Source organism: Poromitra crassiceps, assembly GCF_964638095.1.
Source record: "Poromitra crassiceps genome assembly, chromosome: 2".
Classification (NCBI taxonomy): domain Eukaryota; kingdom Metazoa; phylum Chordata; class Actinopteri; order Beryciformes; family Melamphaidae; genus Poromitra; species Poromitra crassiceps.
Genome location: NC_139624.1, coordinates 95,641,892 through 95,655,586, shown reverse-complemented (window position 1 = coordinate 95,655,586; position 13,695 = coordinate 95,641,892). Strand labels below are relative to the sequence as shown.

Sequence of the window (13,695 nt, the reverse complement as noted above, 5' to 3'; positions counted from 1 at the left end):
TTGAGCGGTTTTCTGTCTCCGTTCACTATCGAACCCGAGACACTCTCTCTCTCTTCACTTGTGATGTGATGAACTCAAAATGCTAAATAATAAAAAAAATATTTCTGGTTTCCAGGGACTTTAAGTAGCCTAATGTACTTAAAGGAACACTCTGCCCATTTTCAACCAGCTTTGTATCATTAGAACATCAGTAGTATAGCAGAAAACTGTAAACGGTTTTGAAGTCTGTCATTTAATTGGACAGTTATTGAGTGTTAAAGTGTGGACCAGTGACATCACTGGTCCACACTAACTCAAATTAATAACTCATTAACTCAAATCAACTCTCAATAACTGTCAAACTAGATGAATGATGAATAGTTTGACAGTTATTGAGAGTTGATTTGAGAGTTGATTTGAGTTTTCTGATATACTACTCATGTTCTAATGATACAAAGCTGGTTGAAAATGAGTGTTCCTTTAAGTATTAATACTTTGTTACATTACACCAGTGCTTTCCGGCGTCCATGTTTGAAGGCAGCACTGGTCAAATATGTTGAAGGTGGATTTGGAAAACAAAGTTTGTTGCAGCCTGAGTCAACAGCTCCTGACAAATAGGTTACAGTTACATCAGCCTGAGTCAACAGCTCCTGACAGACAGGTTACAGTTACATCAGCCTGAGTCAACAGCTCCTGACAAACAGGTTACAGTTACATCAGCCTGAGTCAACAGCTCCTGACAGACAGGTTACAGTTACATCAGCCTGAGTCAACAGCTCCTGACAGACAGGTTACAGTTACATCAGCCTGAGTCAACAGCTCCTGACAGACAGGTTACAGTTACATCAGCCTGAGTCAACAGCTCCTGACAGACAGGTTACAGTTACATCAGCCTGAGTCAACAGCTCCTGACAAACAGGTTACAGTTACAACAGCCTGAGTCAACAGCTCCTGACAGACAGGTTACAGTTACATCAGCCTGAGTCAACAGCTCCTGACAAACAGGTTACAGTTACATCAGCCTGAGTCAACAGCTCCTGACAGACAGGTTACAGTTACATCAGCCTGAGTCAACAGCTCCTGACAGACAGGTTACAGTTACATCAGCCTGAGTCAACAGCTCCTGACAGACAGGTTACAGTTACATCAGCCTGAGTCAACAGCTCCTGACAGACAGGTTACAGTTACATCAGCCTGAGTCAACAGCTCCTGACAGACAGGTTACAGTTACATCAGCCTGAGTCAACAGCTCCTGACAGACAGGTTACAGTTACATCAGCCTGAGTCAACAGCTCCTGACAGACAGGTTACAGTTACATCAGCCTGAGTCAACAGCTCCTAACAGACAGGTTACAGTTACATCAGCCTGAGTCAACAGCTCCTGACAGACAGGTTACAGTTACATCAGCCTGAGTCAACAGCTCCTGACAAACAGGTTACAGTTACATCAGCCTGAGTCAACAGCTCCTGACAGACAGGTTACAGTTACATCAGCCTGAGTCAACAGCTCCTGACAGACAGGTTACAGTTACATCAGCCTGGTCACCACAATACAATGTGATCATTTTGTACGTTTCTGCAATCCACCAATATGTAGAATAGAAACATTTCTGATTGAAGCATAAATACATTATTATTATATCAACGTTATACAGTCTGCTATTGAAACAGCACAGTGGCCAGTTAGGCTGTTGTGGTCAGGTGGATGGAGGGCGTAAACACTTGCCTTTCACACCGGAGGGCCGGGTTCAAGTTTACATTTCAACCGTGAGTCACATTAATGTTTTTGTTAGTGAAGCCTAACCAAATCATCATCCTAACCTTCACTAAGTTGTTTTACTTGCCTAAACAGAACCAAAGTTGTTAAAGTTGTTTCATTTGCGTTTAACGTTGGAAAGGCAGCAAGGTTTTCAAATTAACCACCGTTTTGTTTAAAATGTATGTTGAGATTGGACCTATATAAATATATATTGCATAAAGGTACAATGCTGACATATTATTCTGGCAACGGGGATGGTGACATCAAAGTGAAATGATGTGTGGACTAGAACAGGGGTTCCCAACCTTTTTTGTGCCGTGGACCGGCAGATCGATGGGAAAAAAAGTCGCGGACCGGTTGTCAATTTTAATAAATATATACAGTATATATATTTTTTATAAACATAGGCTATAATATTATAGGCTGTGTGGTAGTTGAAACATAGTTTCAAGTTGACTTTTATTTATGTTTGTAGTTTGTAAAAAAAGTGTTTGTAATTTTTTTCTTTTTTGACGGGGCTCGTGGCCCGGTACCAAATGCGTTGCGGCCCGGTACTGGTCCGTGGCCCGGTGGTTGGGAACCTCTGGACTAGAAGATGAAGTGTGTGACCCACCTCAGAGTGTGTGTGTGTGTGTGTGTGTGTGTGTGAGAGTGTGTGTAGAAGATGAAGTGTGTGACCCACCTCAGAGTGTGTGTGTGTGTGTGTGTGTGTGTGTGTGTGTGTGTGTGTGTGTGTGTGTGTGTGTGTGTGTGTGTGTGTGTGTGTGAGAGTGTGTGTAGAAGATGAAGTGTGTGTGACCCACCTCAGAGTGTGTGGCTGTGTGCTGATGTTCAAAGCAGAAGTTAGTGAGGCCTGAGAGAGAAACCAGTCAAGGAGAGGAAACTGCTGGAAGTCTGTTAGGACCTATACTGTATACTGCGTTCAAGACAGCTCGGAACTCTGGTCCCACCTGGTTGTTGAGGTCGGAATTACAGGTTGTAAATTTGGGTATCATTTCAGAGCTCCCGTTTGTCAGACTTGACGTCTTCCAAGTGTTTGTTGACCTAATTTGACGTACAATTATGCAATATGTGTTTATCTTGTTTATATTTCGCTCTGTTTATAGCAAAATGTCGAAGTCAAAAATCTCGAGTTGAAACTTCCGAGTTCCGAGTTGTGTTGAAAACAGGCAAAAACCTTGGCATCTGGTCATCCGGTAAAAAACGGAAATGGCCGTTGCAGATCCGGCAGATACAGAAACAGTTAAAAAATAAAAAAACAAAAACAAAAAACCAATTCAGCTCTGAAAACAGTGGGGTCATCATAATACATAAATGTGATGTGAGTTATTTAGCTATGTAGCTAATCCACACATACAAAAAAGAAGTGAAAGCATGCAGTATAAAACCATCTTTCCTGACACACTTCTGCTGTCTCAATTTATAATCACAAGCACATTTTACTCAAAAACATTGATAAAATGAGGGATGGGAGGAATATTAGCCTATTTGAATATTTCTGTTTAGTTTGATATCACAGCTAACGTTACCACACGGTTCAATCACATAAACATTAATTGATCATTGAACATGATTTTGCAGACATGAACCATATCATGATATATATTGATATTGAGGAAAAATCCTTGTGATTATCATACTTGGTCAGCAGCATCAGGTTGATGTGGTTCAAGATGTATATAGATATATAGATAATAGATAACATGAAGCTTTACTTACAGTAAAATGCTCGATGCTTGACTAAATACTTCACTAGAAACAGTTTTCTTTAAAACAAAGGAAAGGGTAAATATCAGTCTTGGTAGTTGCATGGAGCCTCCACTTTAGTTCATTGAACACAGATCACTATTTCTCCAGGTAAGTGATTGAGCCTGGTTACTTGTCTTTGTTACTTATAGTAACTCTAAAGGTAAGTAGTGATGACATCATGCCATACAGTATACTGTAGCAAAGTGGCCTGTGCTGCTAAGTGGGTCGCCAACTTGCCAATCATTACTTATGGAGTTTGTTCTCAACGTGGACTCAGGGGACCACCAGGGATTACTTATGGAGTTTGTTCTCAACATGGACTCAGGGGACCACCAGGGATTACTTATGGAGTTTGTTCTCAACGTGGACTCAGGGGACCACCAGGGATTACTTATGGAGTTTGTTCTCAACGTGGACTCAGGGGACCACCAGGGATTACTTATGGAGTTTGTTCTCAACGTGGACTCAGGGGACCACCAGGGATTACTTATGGAGTTTGTTGTCAACGTGGACTCAGGGGACCACCAGGGATCCTTGAGAGGGTTCCAGGGGGTCCCCAGCAAATGGATGAACAATTATTTAATTTACAAGAAGTAGAAAATGTGGAAGAATGAGTGTTTCACTATCTGTCTACAATACAGACAGCCATGGAGTTCTGGACTAAATCAAATCTGATTTACAAATATTCTCATATTTGGGTCAGAAAGACAAAAACTCATCTGTTGCTACCATATGACTGAATTAGAGGTTATGAGCTAGCTCAAATATGAGTATAAACTTAAACCCAGGAACACATCATATTCCTATAGAGACACATTGTGTTATACAACAGTGAGTGTATTTTGACCTCCTTTCAATCTTAGCCTATTCTCATTGTTTCCCGTGAAACAGCATTTAAATATCCTTTCAGAATTAGGCTACTATTTATTATTAAGACTATTAACAGAATATTACACTCAAGGAATATTGCCAGATATTACTAACATGAAAGAAGGGAGTAATGACGTTCAAATCTTAAAATGTAGCCTAATTGACAGATTGCAATATAGCCTACCTGAAATGTGACGCTTTGAACTGTAGCCTACAGCAAACAGCTAAAGTAGCCGAACAGAAAGTAAAGTAAGCTAACTGATTTCAACACTGGCAGGTTCAAAATAACGGCCAGAGTCAGCCGAGCCGATGAGAGCATTGATTAAACAAACAATAATCGATCAGTTATAGGCTAATATAAACTTATAGTGAAGTGAACAGAAAGTGTCAGTGAGGTTTTTCCATGTGGCCCGCTCCCCGCCGGGACCCCGACCTGTCCTGCCCGGGCTGCCCGCCTCACAGAGCGCCCAGCCCGGGCAGAGAAGCAGCTCTGACCCGCTCGCTCATCCAGGAGCAGAATAATAACACTGATCATAATGGATGAAAGATCAAACGATCTGACCCGCTCACACATTCAGCAGCAGAATAACACTGATCTGATCATAAAGCAGAATGATCCAAAGATCAAAGGATACGAGCAGAGCGGATCGATCCAGGTGATTGATCAGCAGCCGCAGTCTGTCCGCAGCTCGAGACATCTTGTCCGGTCTGTCCTACAATCACACTGACACACAACCTACAGGCAGTTAGCCAGCCGACAGTAGGCTAACAACAGATTTGACAGGAGAGGCTGACTGGGGGAAAGAGCATGACTGTGATGCAGCTGTGATCCAGCAGGAGGCGCCACACAACAAGTAAATGATCAATTTTGAGTCAACCAACGGTTCATTTCCTCCTGACGCCACCACCTAAGTCAAGCTCACCAGTCAGACAGCGCGAGACCAGAAGTAGAGATGTGTGAATTTCAAAATAAAATAAAATAAAAATATAACACCTTTTTTTCATTGGTAGGGCTATTGCAGTAGTCTAAACTGTGGGTAAAACGGACTTTTCATTGCAGCAAACATCCTCCCAAGTTGTCTAATATATATTGTGATTATTTTCCTTATTTGTATAATACAGTCAACTCAAAACGATAAACAGTGAGAACACACAACACAATGTATTTCGTTACCACATATCCATCCTCAAATACATTCCTTATTTTCACTATGGTTCTTCATATTATTAGTTAAAAAAAAAGCACAACTGTGTTAATCAATAAGGCTGTTATTTTTTAAAAGTCTTACCGGATGCAACACATTAAGCTCGATAAGCTTTTTTTGGCGACCATTTTATTGTGAAAAGTCGTCACTCCCACCGGATGTGCTGCTCTTGCCCACGCTGTCTGCCTACCCCTACAGTCCTCATCTGTCGACAGCGCCTCTCTCTCTCTCTCTCTCTCTGTCCGTCACTCTCTCTCTCTTTCTCTGTGTCTCTCTCCCCCTCTCTCTCACTCGTTTTCAGGTCCACTCAAACTGGTCTGCAGACTCTCCCCGCCAGAGAAGCGACCTGTGTAATTAGTTTGCAGCTGACAGTTCTGATGTGTTTTTGAGGATATCATTTGTTTTTCTCGGGGCGTTTGGAGCACCAGCCAGACACGCACGGAGGGGGGCGGGAGCTGCTGCGTTTTGAGGCCGACTTTAGGTGGGCGGAGAGCGGCCTGGCAGCTGCGGAGGGTTGGTCGGCTTGAAAGAGACGGATTCATCATTTCCAGGTAAGATTGGCTCAGACGTGTGTTGTTGATCGTCTTTGATGACTGGGTCCATTATCGGACAGTGCGGAGGCTGGCGTGAAGCAGCCTTCCGTTTCCCCTCAGTAACACCACCACTGCTCTGCTCTGTCTGGATTATATAGGACTATCTTGTGGCATGTCATTTCCTCATTGAGACTGAGAATAATAGTTTATAATAGGGCGAAAAGCAGAATTTGGGTGGTTTGTTTACAAAACGTGTCTAGGTCTGTATATGGGATTCGGCAGCCAATGACAGTAACCCCTACACAGTAGGCTATGATAGATTTGAGAAGGATGCTATACACACATTCCGCCAAATATAGGAATCCCAACAGGAATACCATGGGGGATTAGACTAATCTCCTATGGTATTCCTATAGGCTACTTATACTATGATACCATGCAGATTTAACAGTCAAATCCAAGTCTCCAAGGAATATTATAGGAAAAACAGAAGATCAGAAAAATCATAAATGTCTATATATATATATATATATATATATATATATATATATATATATACACACACACACACACATCTTATAGCTTATAGCTAAGTTCGTATAGGAATATTGTATATTTTGCTACCTATAAGACAGTGATTATCAACATTTTTCATATCAATGACCTATCATTTAGTCCACATTTAGCTTTAGGGCCCCGGGCCCCTAGGCAGGTAATGAGTTTTTCCTCTCGACCAATTCTGAGGATATTTCTTTATTGTTCGATATGATTTTGTCCAGATCTTTATGACTGTCTGTGTTGTTGTGTTATCGGCACAGATAACAGAGAAACTGTGATCCTTCAGAACACTCATTCTTTCTTCTGCGTTCTGTAACAGTGTTCACTTCTTGTAAATGAAACAATGCTGGATTTTTAACACTTCCTCAATTTGCTGGGGATGCCCTGGAACCACCTCAACGACCCCGGGTGCTCCCTAGACTGACCCCACATTGAGATGAGAACCACTGCTATCGACGGTTTTCATGGATTTGTGTTGCTAGGGAACTGTTTTGAACCTAGCTCATGTCCTGTCAGTTATCGTACTAGCAAACACTGCAACAGGAAGTAAAGTAAATAGGGGCAATTTGGAATGTTTATGTTGTCAAGTTAAAACTGTCTATACACATTTCACAAAAGAACTAGGAATAGATTAGTAATCATATAATAGCTAAGTTTTAGAAGGATGCTATACAGATTTCACAGTCAAACTCAAGTCCCTATAGGAATGTTATAGGAAAACCCTGGGTGATCAGAAAAAAATATAAGTCTATTATTGAATTAGTTCTTATAGGAATATATCAATATTTGAATCGACGACCTTTCGGTCACAAGCTTGTTTCTCTAACCTTTAGGCCACCACTTCCCCCGGGATTCTCCCTATTAATCTGGATAATCTGGTGACATTTTCCCACTACATTCACAACAACAGGATTAACATTATGGATTATTGTGGCTTTTGCATGGCTGTCCTGTGATCCAATTAAAAATAAATCATATGATGTAAATCATATGATGAGCAGTGATGTAACCTCCAAACAGATCCCACAAATCAGTTGTGATCTATCCTCAGAAACTTGAATTGTACCTGAGGCATCATCCGTGAAGACAAGTGATGTCAAATCAGCAGACACGCCCCCCCCTCTGCGAGGCTCCGCCCGGAGTATAAATAAAAGTTCAAAACGTTTTCTCGTCAGGATTCCGTGCGACAGTCCAATACATCTAGCATAACTCAAGCTATTCACCTTATGTTCAGACCTTACAGTGGGCCAAATTCTTCCGGGTCCACCTAACACTTCCGGCGGTCACGGCGCCAAATATGAAAGAACGTCATGAAGAAGAGAGTCGTTTTTGTAGTGGACAGCGCAGGGGGTAAAATAAAGAACGTAGCCTACTACTTTGAGCTCGGTACACAGCAAGCAAGCGGAGTATCCACTGTTAGCCAGGTCAGATAACGTTATCGTCGACAATGACGAGCACTTTCTTGTAAAACATACCTGGACTCCAACAAAGAAAGTTTCGGATGGTTTTCTCTCCTCCGAGGCAGCGCGAGCCATTAACGTTAATAAAGACCCGCAGACGTTAACGTAATTCCCTGGAATGCGAGACTTAAAGAGCCAGTTACATGGCGTTGCATTCTTAGACATTGCCGTTTGCTTTTATTTGGTATGTTACATACAATTGGCTAAATTATTAGTTAATTCAGAGTTAGATGATATTGGAGCAGCGCAGCCATTTTTTATTTTATTTTATTATTATTTTTAGCCGGAAGTCGTAGGACGGCCACAGAACCGGGTCAAATGGGCGTGGCTACATAAGGTGAATACACTTGACTAATACAGTGCACTCCTCTTATAGTGATCACTTTGGGACGGCTCAAATTGATTAATATAAGCGATGATCATTATAACAGATTTTTTCTTTATTTCTCATGCAGATTGCCATCTAATTAGCATTTGTATATTTATTACATGAATACAGTACATATAGACGGTTTTAACTTGACAACAAAAACATTCTAAATTGAACCCCCGCTCACTTCCTGTTGCAGTGTTTGCTATGGACATAAAAGAAAAAAAAAACATTCAAGTGCAGGACTGACCATTCCATGAAAACCGTCTATACAGCTGAGCGGCGAAAACAAAAGTAACGATGTCGAGTGAATATTTCTGCAGTTTGCCGAATGCTGAGAAAAAGGAAGTGCTGTGGGGTTGCGCTCTGGTGAAAACCGTCTATAAAGTAATGAAATGGATAGCTTCACTATTACTGAATCTTATTGACTTTCATAATCCATACAGTAAGTTAGCCTAGGCCTCCAGCTGTTTCAAACACTGGTCTCACAGACAGACAGACGGGCGGACAGACAGGCAGGCAGGCAGGCAGGCAGGCAGACAGACAGACAGACAGACAGGCAGGCAGGCAGACAGACAGGCAGGCAGACAGACAGACAGACAGGCAGACAGCCAGACAGACAGACAGACAGACACACAGACAGACAGACAGGCAGGCAGGCAGACAGACAGACAGGCAGGCAGACAGACAGACAGACAGACAGGCAGGCAGGCAGACAGACAGACAGACAGGCAGGCAGACAGACAGACAGACAGACAGACAGACAGGCAGGCAGACAGACAGGCAGGCAGGCAGACAGACAGACAGACAGACAGACAGGCAGGCAGACAGACAGACAGGCAGGCAGACAGACAGACAGACAGGCAGGCAGGCAGGCAGGCAGGCAGGCAGGCAGACAGACAGACAGGCAGGCAGGCAGACAGACAGACAGACAGACAGACAGACAGACAGATAGACAGATAGACAGACAGACAGACAGACAGACAGACAGGCACAAAGTATCGCTGCTGCTGTATGTCTTTGGCTCATTTTGGCAGTTTGTAAGTATAAAACAACAATACAATTCCTGTAGTTTCAAACATGTATTTCCATTGTTATCAGGTGGCCCAAAATGATCACTGTAAGAGAATTACTTAAAGGGGCCATATTATGCTTTTGTTAATTTTGTATCATATATATCCTGTTACAATCTTGGATGGTCATATTAAACGTGGACTAAGCTTCATATAACTAGGTGAAAGTGTTTGAATGTTACCCCCAGGAAACCCCCACGCCCCCGAACCCCCCCCCCCCCCCCCCCCCCCCCCGCGAGATTCCACGAAAACGCACGGGATTTGAGTGAGAGCCACAGCAGGTCTAGCTGACATAAGCCACTTTCACACACAGATCGCGCAATATTGCCGTTCAGAAGGCCCGCAACGCCGGCAGCCTTGCCACAGAAATTGCTTTCAAGGCCAAGCAGCCCAGGCATATTTCTGCCTCGGAGTGCGTTTTCAGATAGCATCCAGCCATCCACCCCTCCTGGATTGAAACGAGGGTGAACCATGGGTGCTGAGTTTCGTTATTATAATTAATCAAAGTCCGACAAGTTAAAATGCTGCTGGTCACCAAGTCCGATGAAAATATATTTAAATATTATATTATAATATAATTATATTATAATTATAATTATATAATGATAATATTATTATGTTATATTATATATAACCATTTTCATGTGCAGGTTATAGTGTAGGCGACTGTATGAGGAAGGCGAAAGGCGTAACATAATTATCCACCACTCCGCTTTCACCACTTTCACATCGGAGGTGAGGCTTAGTAATTCCACAACATTTACCGCTTTCAGAGGCTGTGTGAATGAGGCTGTTAGTCCTTGTTGCCTTGACAACCTGGTTCTCTGAGGCTGTTAGTCCTTGTTGCCTTGACAACCTGGTTCTCTGAGGCTGTTAGTCCTTGTTGCCTTGACAACCTGGCTGTCTGGGACTCTGAGGCTGTTAGTCCTTGTTGCCTTGACAACCTGGCTGTCTGGGACTCTGAGGCTGTCTTGGTACTTGGCTAACACACACCAGTAGTCTCATGGAATAAGGGACTCAGGACCGCAAAAGCAAGGAGACAACTTGGAAGTGAACGAGGATGTAGTGAGCGAGGATGTAGTGAGCGAGGATGTAGTGAGCGAGGATGTAGTGAGTGAGGATGTAGTGAGCGAGGATGTAGTGAGCGAGGATGTAGTGAGTGAGGATGTAGTGAGCGAGGATGTAGTGAGTGAGGATGTAGTGAGCGAGGATGTAGTGAGCGAGGATGTAGTGAGCGAGGATGTAGTGAGCGAGGATGTAGTGAGCGAGGATGTAGTGAGCGAGGATGTAGTGAGCGAGGATGTAGTGAGCGAGGATGTAGTGAGCGAAGATGTAGTGACTGAATTGGTAAGTTCTGAAAATATGTGTCTCATTCCAGCATCGGTTGTACTGCCAACGTGCTGTGCTAGAAAGTGCTAACGTTAGCGCTTGCTATATAGCCTAAGACAGCTGCCTTTCATCTAACAGAAGAACCGATATAATAGCTGGAATGACGAAGGCACACATTTTCAGAACTTGTTGTAAAGTTAGTCCAACTCACTGACTTCTCCAAGTCCTTTGCTAGGAGAGGCCCACTTATATAGTCACAAGCATTTGGGAAGTTAGCTGACTAGCTACGTTAGCTGTTCTTTTGATTTTGTAACCTCGTTTGTTAAAAACAACAACCGCAGCCATGTTTTAAACAGCTGAAAATAGCATAATATGGGAGCTTGAATCGTTTTGACATTTTGTTCAGTTGTGGCTTGAATGTGACGATATTGATTGATTAGTGTGAAGCTCCCCGGGTGCAGCGTAACATTACAGCGTAACATTACAGAGCGTAACATTACAGAGCGTAACATTACAGCGTAACATTACACAGCGTAACATTACAGCGTAACATTACAGAGCGTAACATTACAGTGTAACATTACAGCGTAACATTACAGCATAACATTATAGCGTAACATTACAGCGTAACATTACAGAGCGTAACATTACACAGCGTAACATTACAGCGTAACATTACAGCGTAACATTACAGTGTAACATTACAGTGTAACATTACAGCGTAACATTACAGCGTAACATTACAGAGCGTAACATTACAGAGCGTAACATTACAGTGTAACATTACAGCGTAACATTACAGCGTAACATTATAGCGTAACATTACAGAGCGTAACATTACAGTGTAACATTACAGTGTAACATTACAGCGTAACATTACAGCGTAACATTACAGTGTAACATTACAGCGTAACATTATAGCGTAACATTACAGAGCGTAACATTACAGTGTAACATTACAGTGTAACATTACAGCGTAACATTACAGCGTAACATTATAGCGTAACATTACAGAGCGTAACATTACAGTGTAACATTACAGCGTAACATTACAGCGTAACATTACAGAGTAACATTACAGAGTGTAACATTACAGAGCGTAACATTACAGTGTAACATTACAGAGTGTAACATTACAGAGTGTAACATTACAGCGTAACATTACAGTGTAACATTACAGCGTAACATTATAGCGTAACATTACAGCGTAACATTACAGCGTAACATTATAGCGTAACATTACAGAGCGTAACATTACAGTGTAACATTACAGTGTAACATTACAGCGTAACATTACAGCGTAACATTACAGTGTAACATTACAGCGTAACATTATAGCGTAACATTACAGAGCGTAACATTACAGAGCGTAACATTACAGTGTAACATTACAGCGTAACATTACAGCGTAACATTATAGCGTAACATTACAGAGCGTAACATTACAGTGTAACATTACAGCGTAACATTACAGCGTAACATTACAGAGTAACATTACAGAGTGTAACATTACAGAGCGTAACATTACAGTGTAACATTACAGCGTAACATTACAGAGTGTAACATTACAGAGTGTAACATTACAGAGTGTAACATTACAGAGTGTAACATTACAGTGTAACATTACAGCGTAACATTACAGAGTAACATTACAGAGTGTAACATTACAGAGTGTAACATTACAGCGTAACATTACAGAGTGTAACATTACAGCGTAACATTACAGAGTAACATTACAGAGTGTAACATTACAGAGTGTAACATTACAGCGTAACATTACAGAGCGTAACATTACAGAGTGTAACATTACAGAGTGTAACATTACAGAGTGTAACATTACAGTGTAACATTACAGCGTAACATTACAGAGTGTAACATTACAGCGTAACATTACAGAGCGTAACATTACAGAGTGTAACATTACAGAGTGTAACATTACAGAGTGTAACATTACAGCGTAACATTACAGAGCGTAACATTACAGAGTGTAACATTACAGAGCGTAACATTACAGAGTGTAACATTACAGAGCGTAACATTACAGAGTGTAACATTACAGCGTAACATTACAGAGTGTAACATTACAGAGTGTAACATTACAGAGTGTAACATTACAGTGTAACATTACAGCGTAACATTACAGAGCGTAACATTACAGAGTGTAACATTACAGAGTGTAACATTACAGTGTAACATTACAGCGTAACATTACAGAGCGTAACATTACAGAGTGTAACATTACAGTGTAACATTACAGCGTAACATTACAGAGCGTAACATTACAGAGCGTAACATTACAGAGTGTAACATTACAGTGTAACATTACAGCGTAACATTACAGAGCGTAACATTACAGCGTAACATTACAGAGCGTAACATTACAGCGTAACATTACAGAGCGTAACATTACAGAGTGTAACATTACAGAGCGTAACATTACAGAGTGTAACATTACAGTGTAACATTACAGCGTAACATTACAGAGCGTAACATTACAGTGTAACATTACAGCGTAACATTACAGAGTGTAACATTACAGTGTAACATTACAGTGTAACATTACAGAGCGTAACATTACAGCGTAACATTACAGAGCGTAACATTACAGAGTGTAACATTACAGAGCGTAACATTACAGAGTGTAACATTACAGTGTAACATTACAGCGTAACATTACAGAGCGTAACATTACAGTGTAACATTACAGCGTAACATTACAGAGTGTAACATTACAGTGTAACATTACAGCGTAACATTACAGTGTAACATTACAGCGTAACATTACAGAGCGTAACATTACAGTGTAACAT

The 13,695-nt window shown here is 41.6% G+C and overlaps 2 protein-coding genes across 2 annotated transcripts in view; one reads left to right on the top strand and one right to left on the bottom strand.

The window, feature by feature from the left end:
- phyh (phytanoyl-CoA 2-hydroxylase) overlaps positions 1 to 5,113 on the bottom strand; it is a 26,912-nt gene extending 21,799 nt beyond the window's left edge. Inside the window, exons 1-2 of the mRNA XM_083652462.1 lie at positions 4,993 to 5,113; positions 2,542 to 2,591 (exon numbers count right to left, since the gene is read on the bottom strand). Coding sequence (XP_083508588.1) covers positions 2,542 to 2,591; positions 4,993 to 5,055 — 113 coding nt within the window. The 5' untranslated portion in view covers positions 5,056 to 5,113. The remainder of the gene's footprint in view (positions 1 to 2,541; positions 2,592 to 4,992) is intronic.
- Positions 5,114 to 6,005: 892 nt separating this feature from the next.
- Positions 6,006 to 13,695, top strand: part of cdk17 (cyclin dependent kinase 17) — a 107,142-nt gene continuing 99,452 nt past the window's right edge. The window contains exon 1 of the mRNA XM_083655291.1: positions 6,006 to 6,113. The gene's annotated coding sequence lies outside the window, so the exon portion shown is untranslated. The remainder of the gene's footprint in view (positions 6,114 to 13,695) is intronic.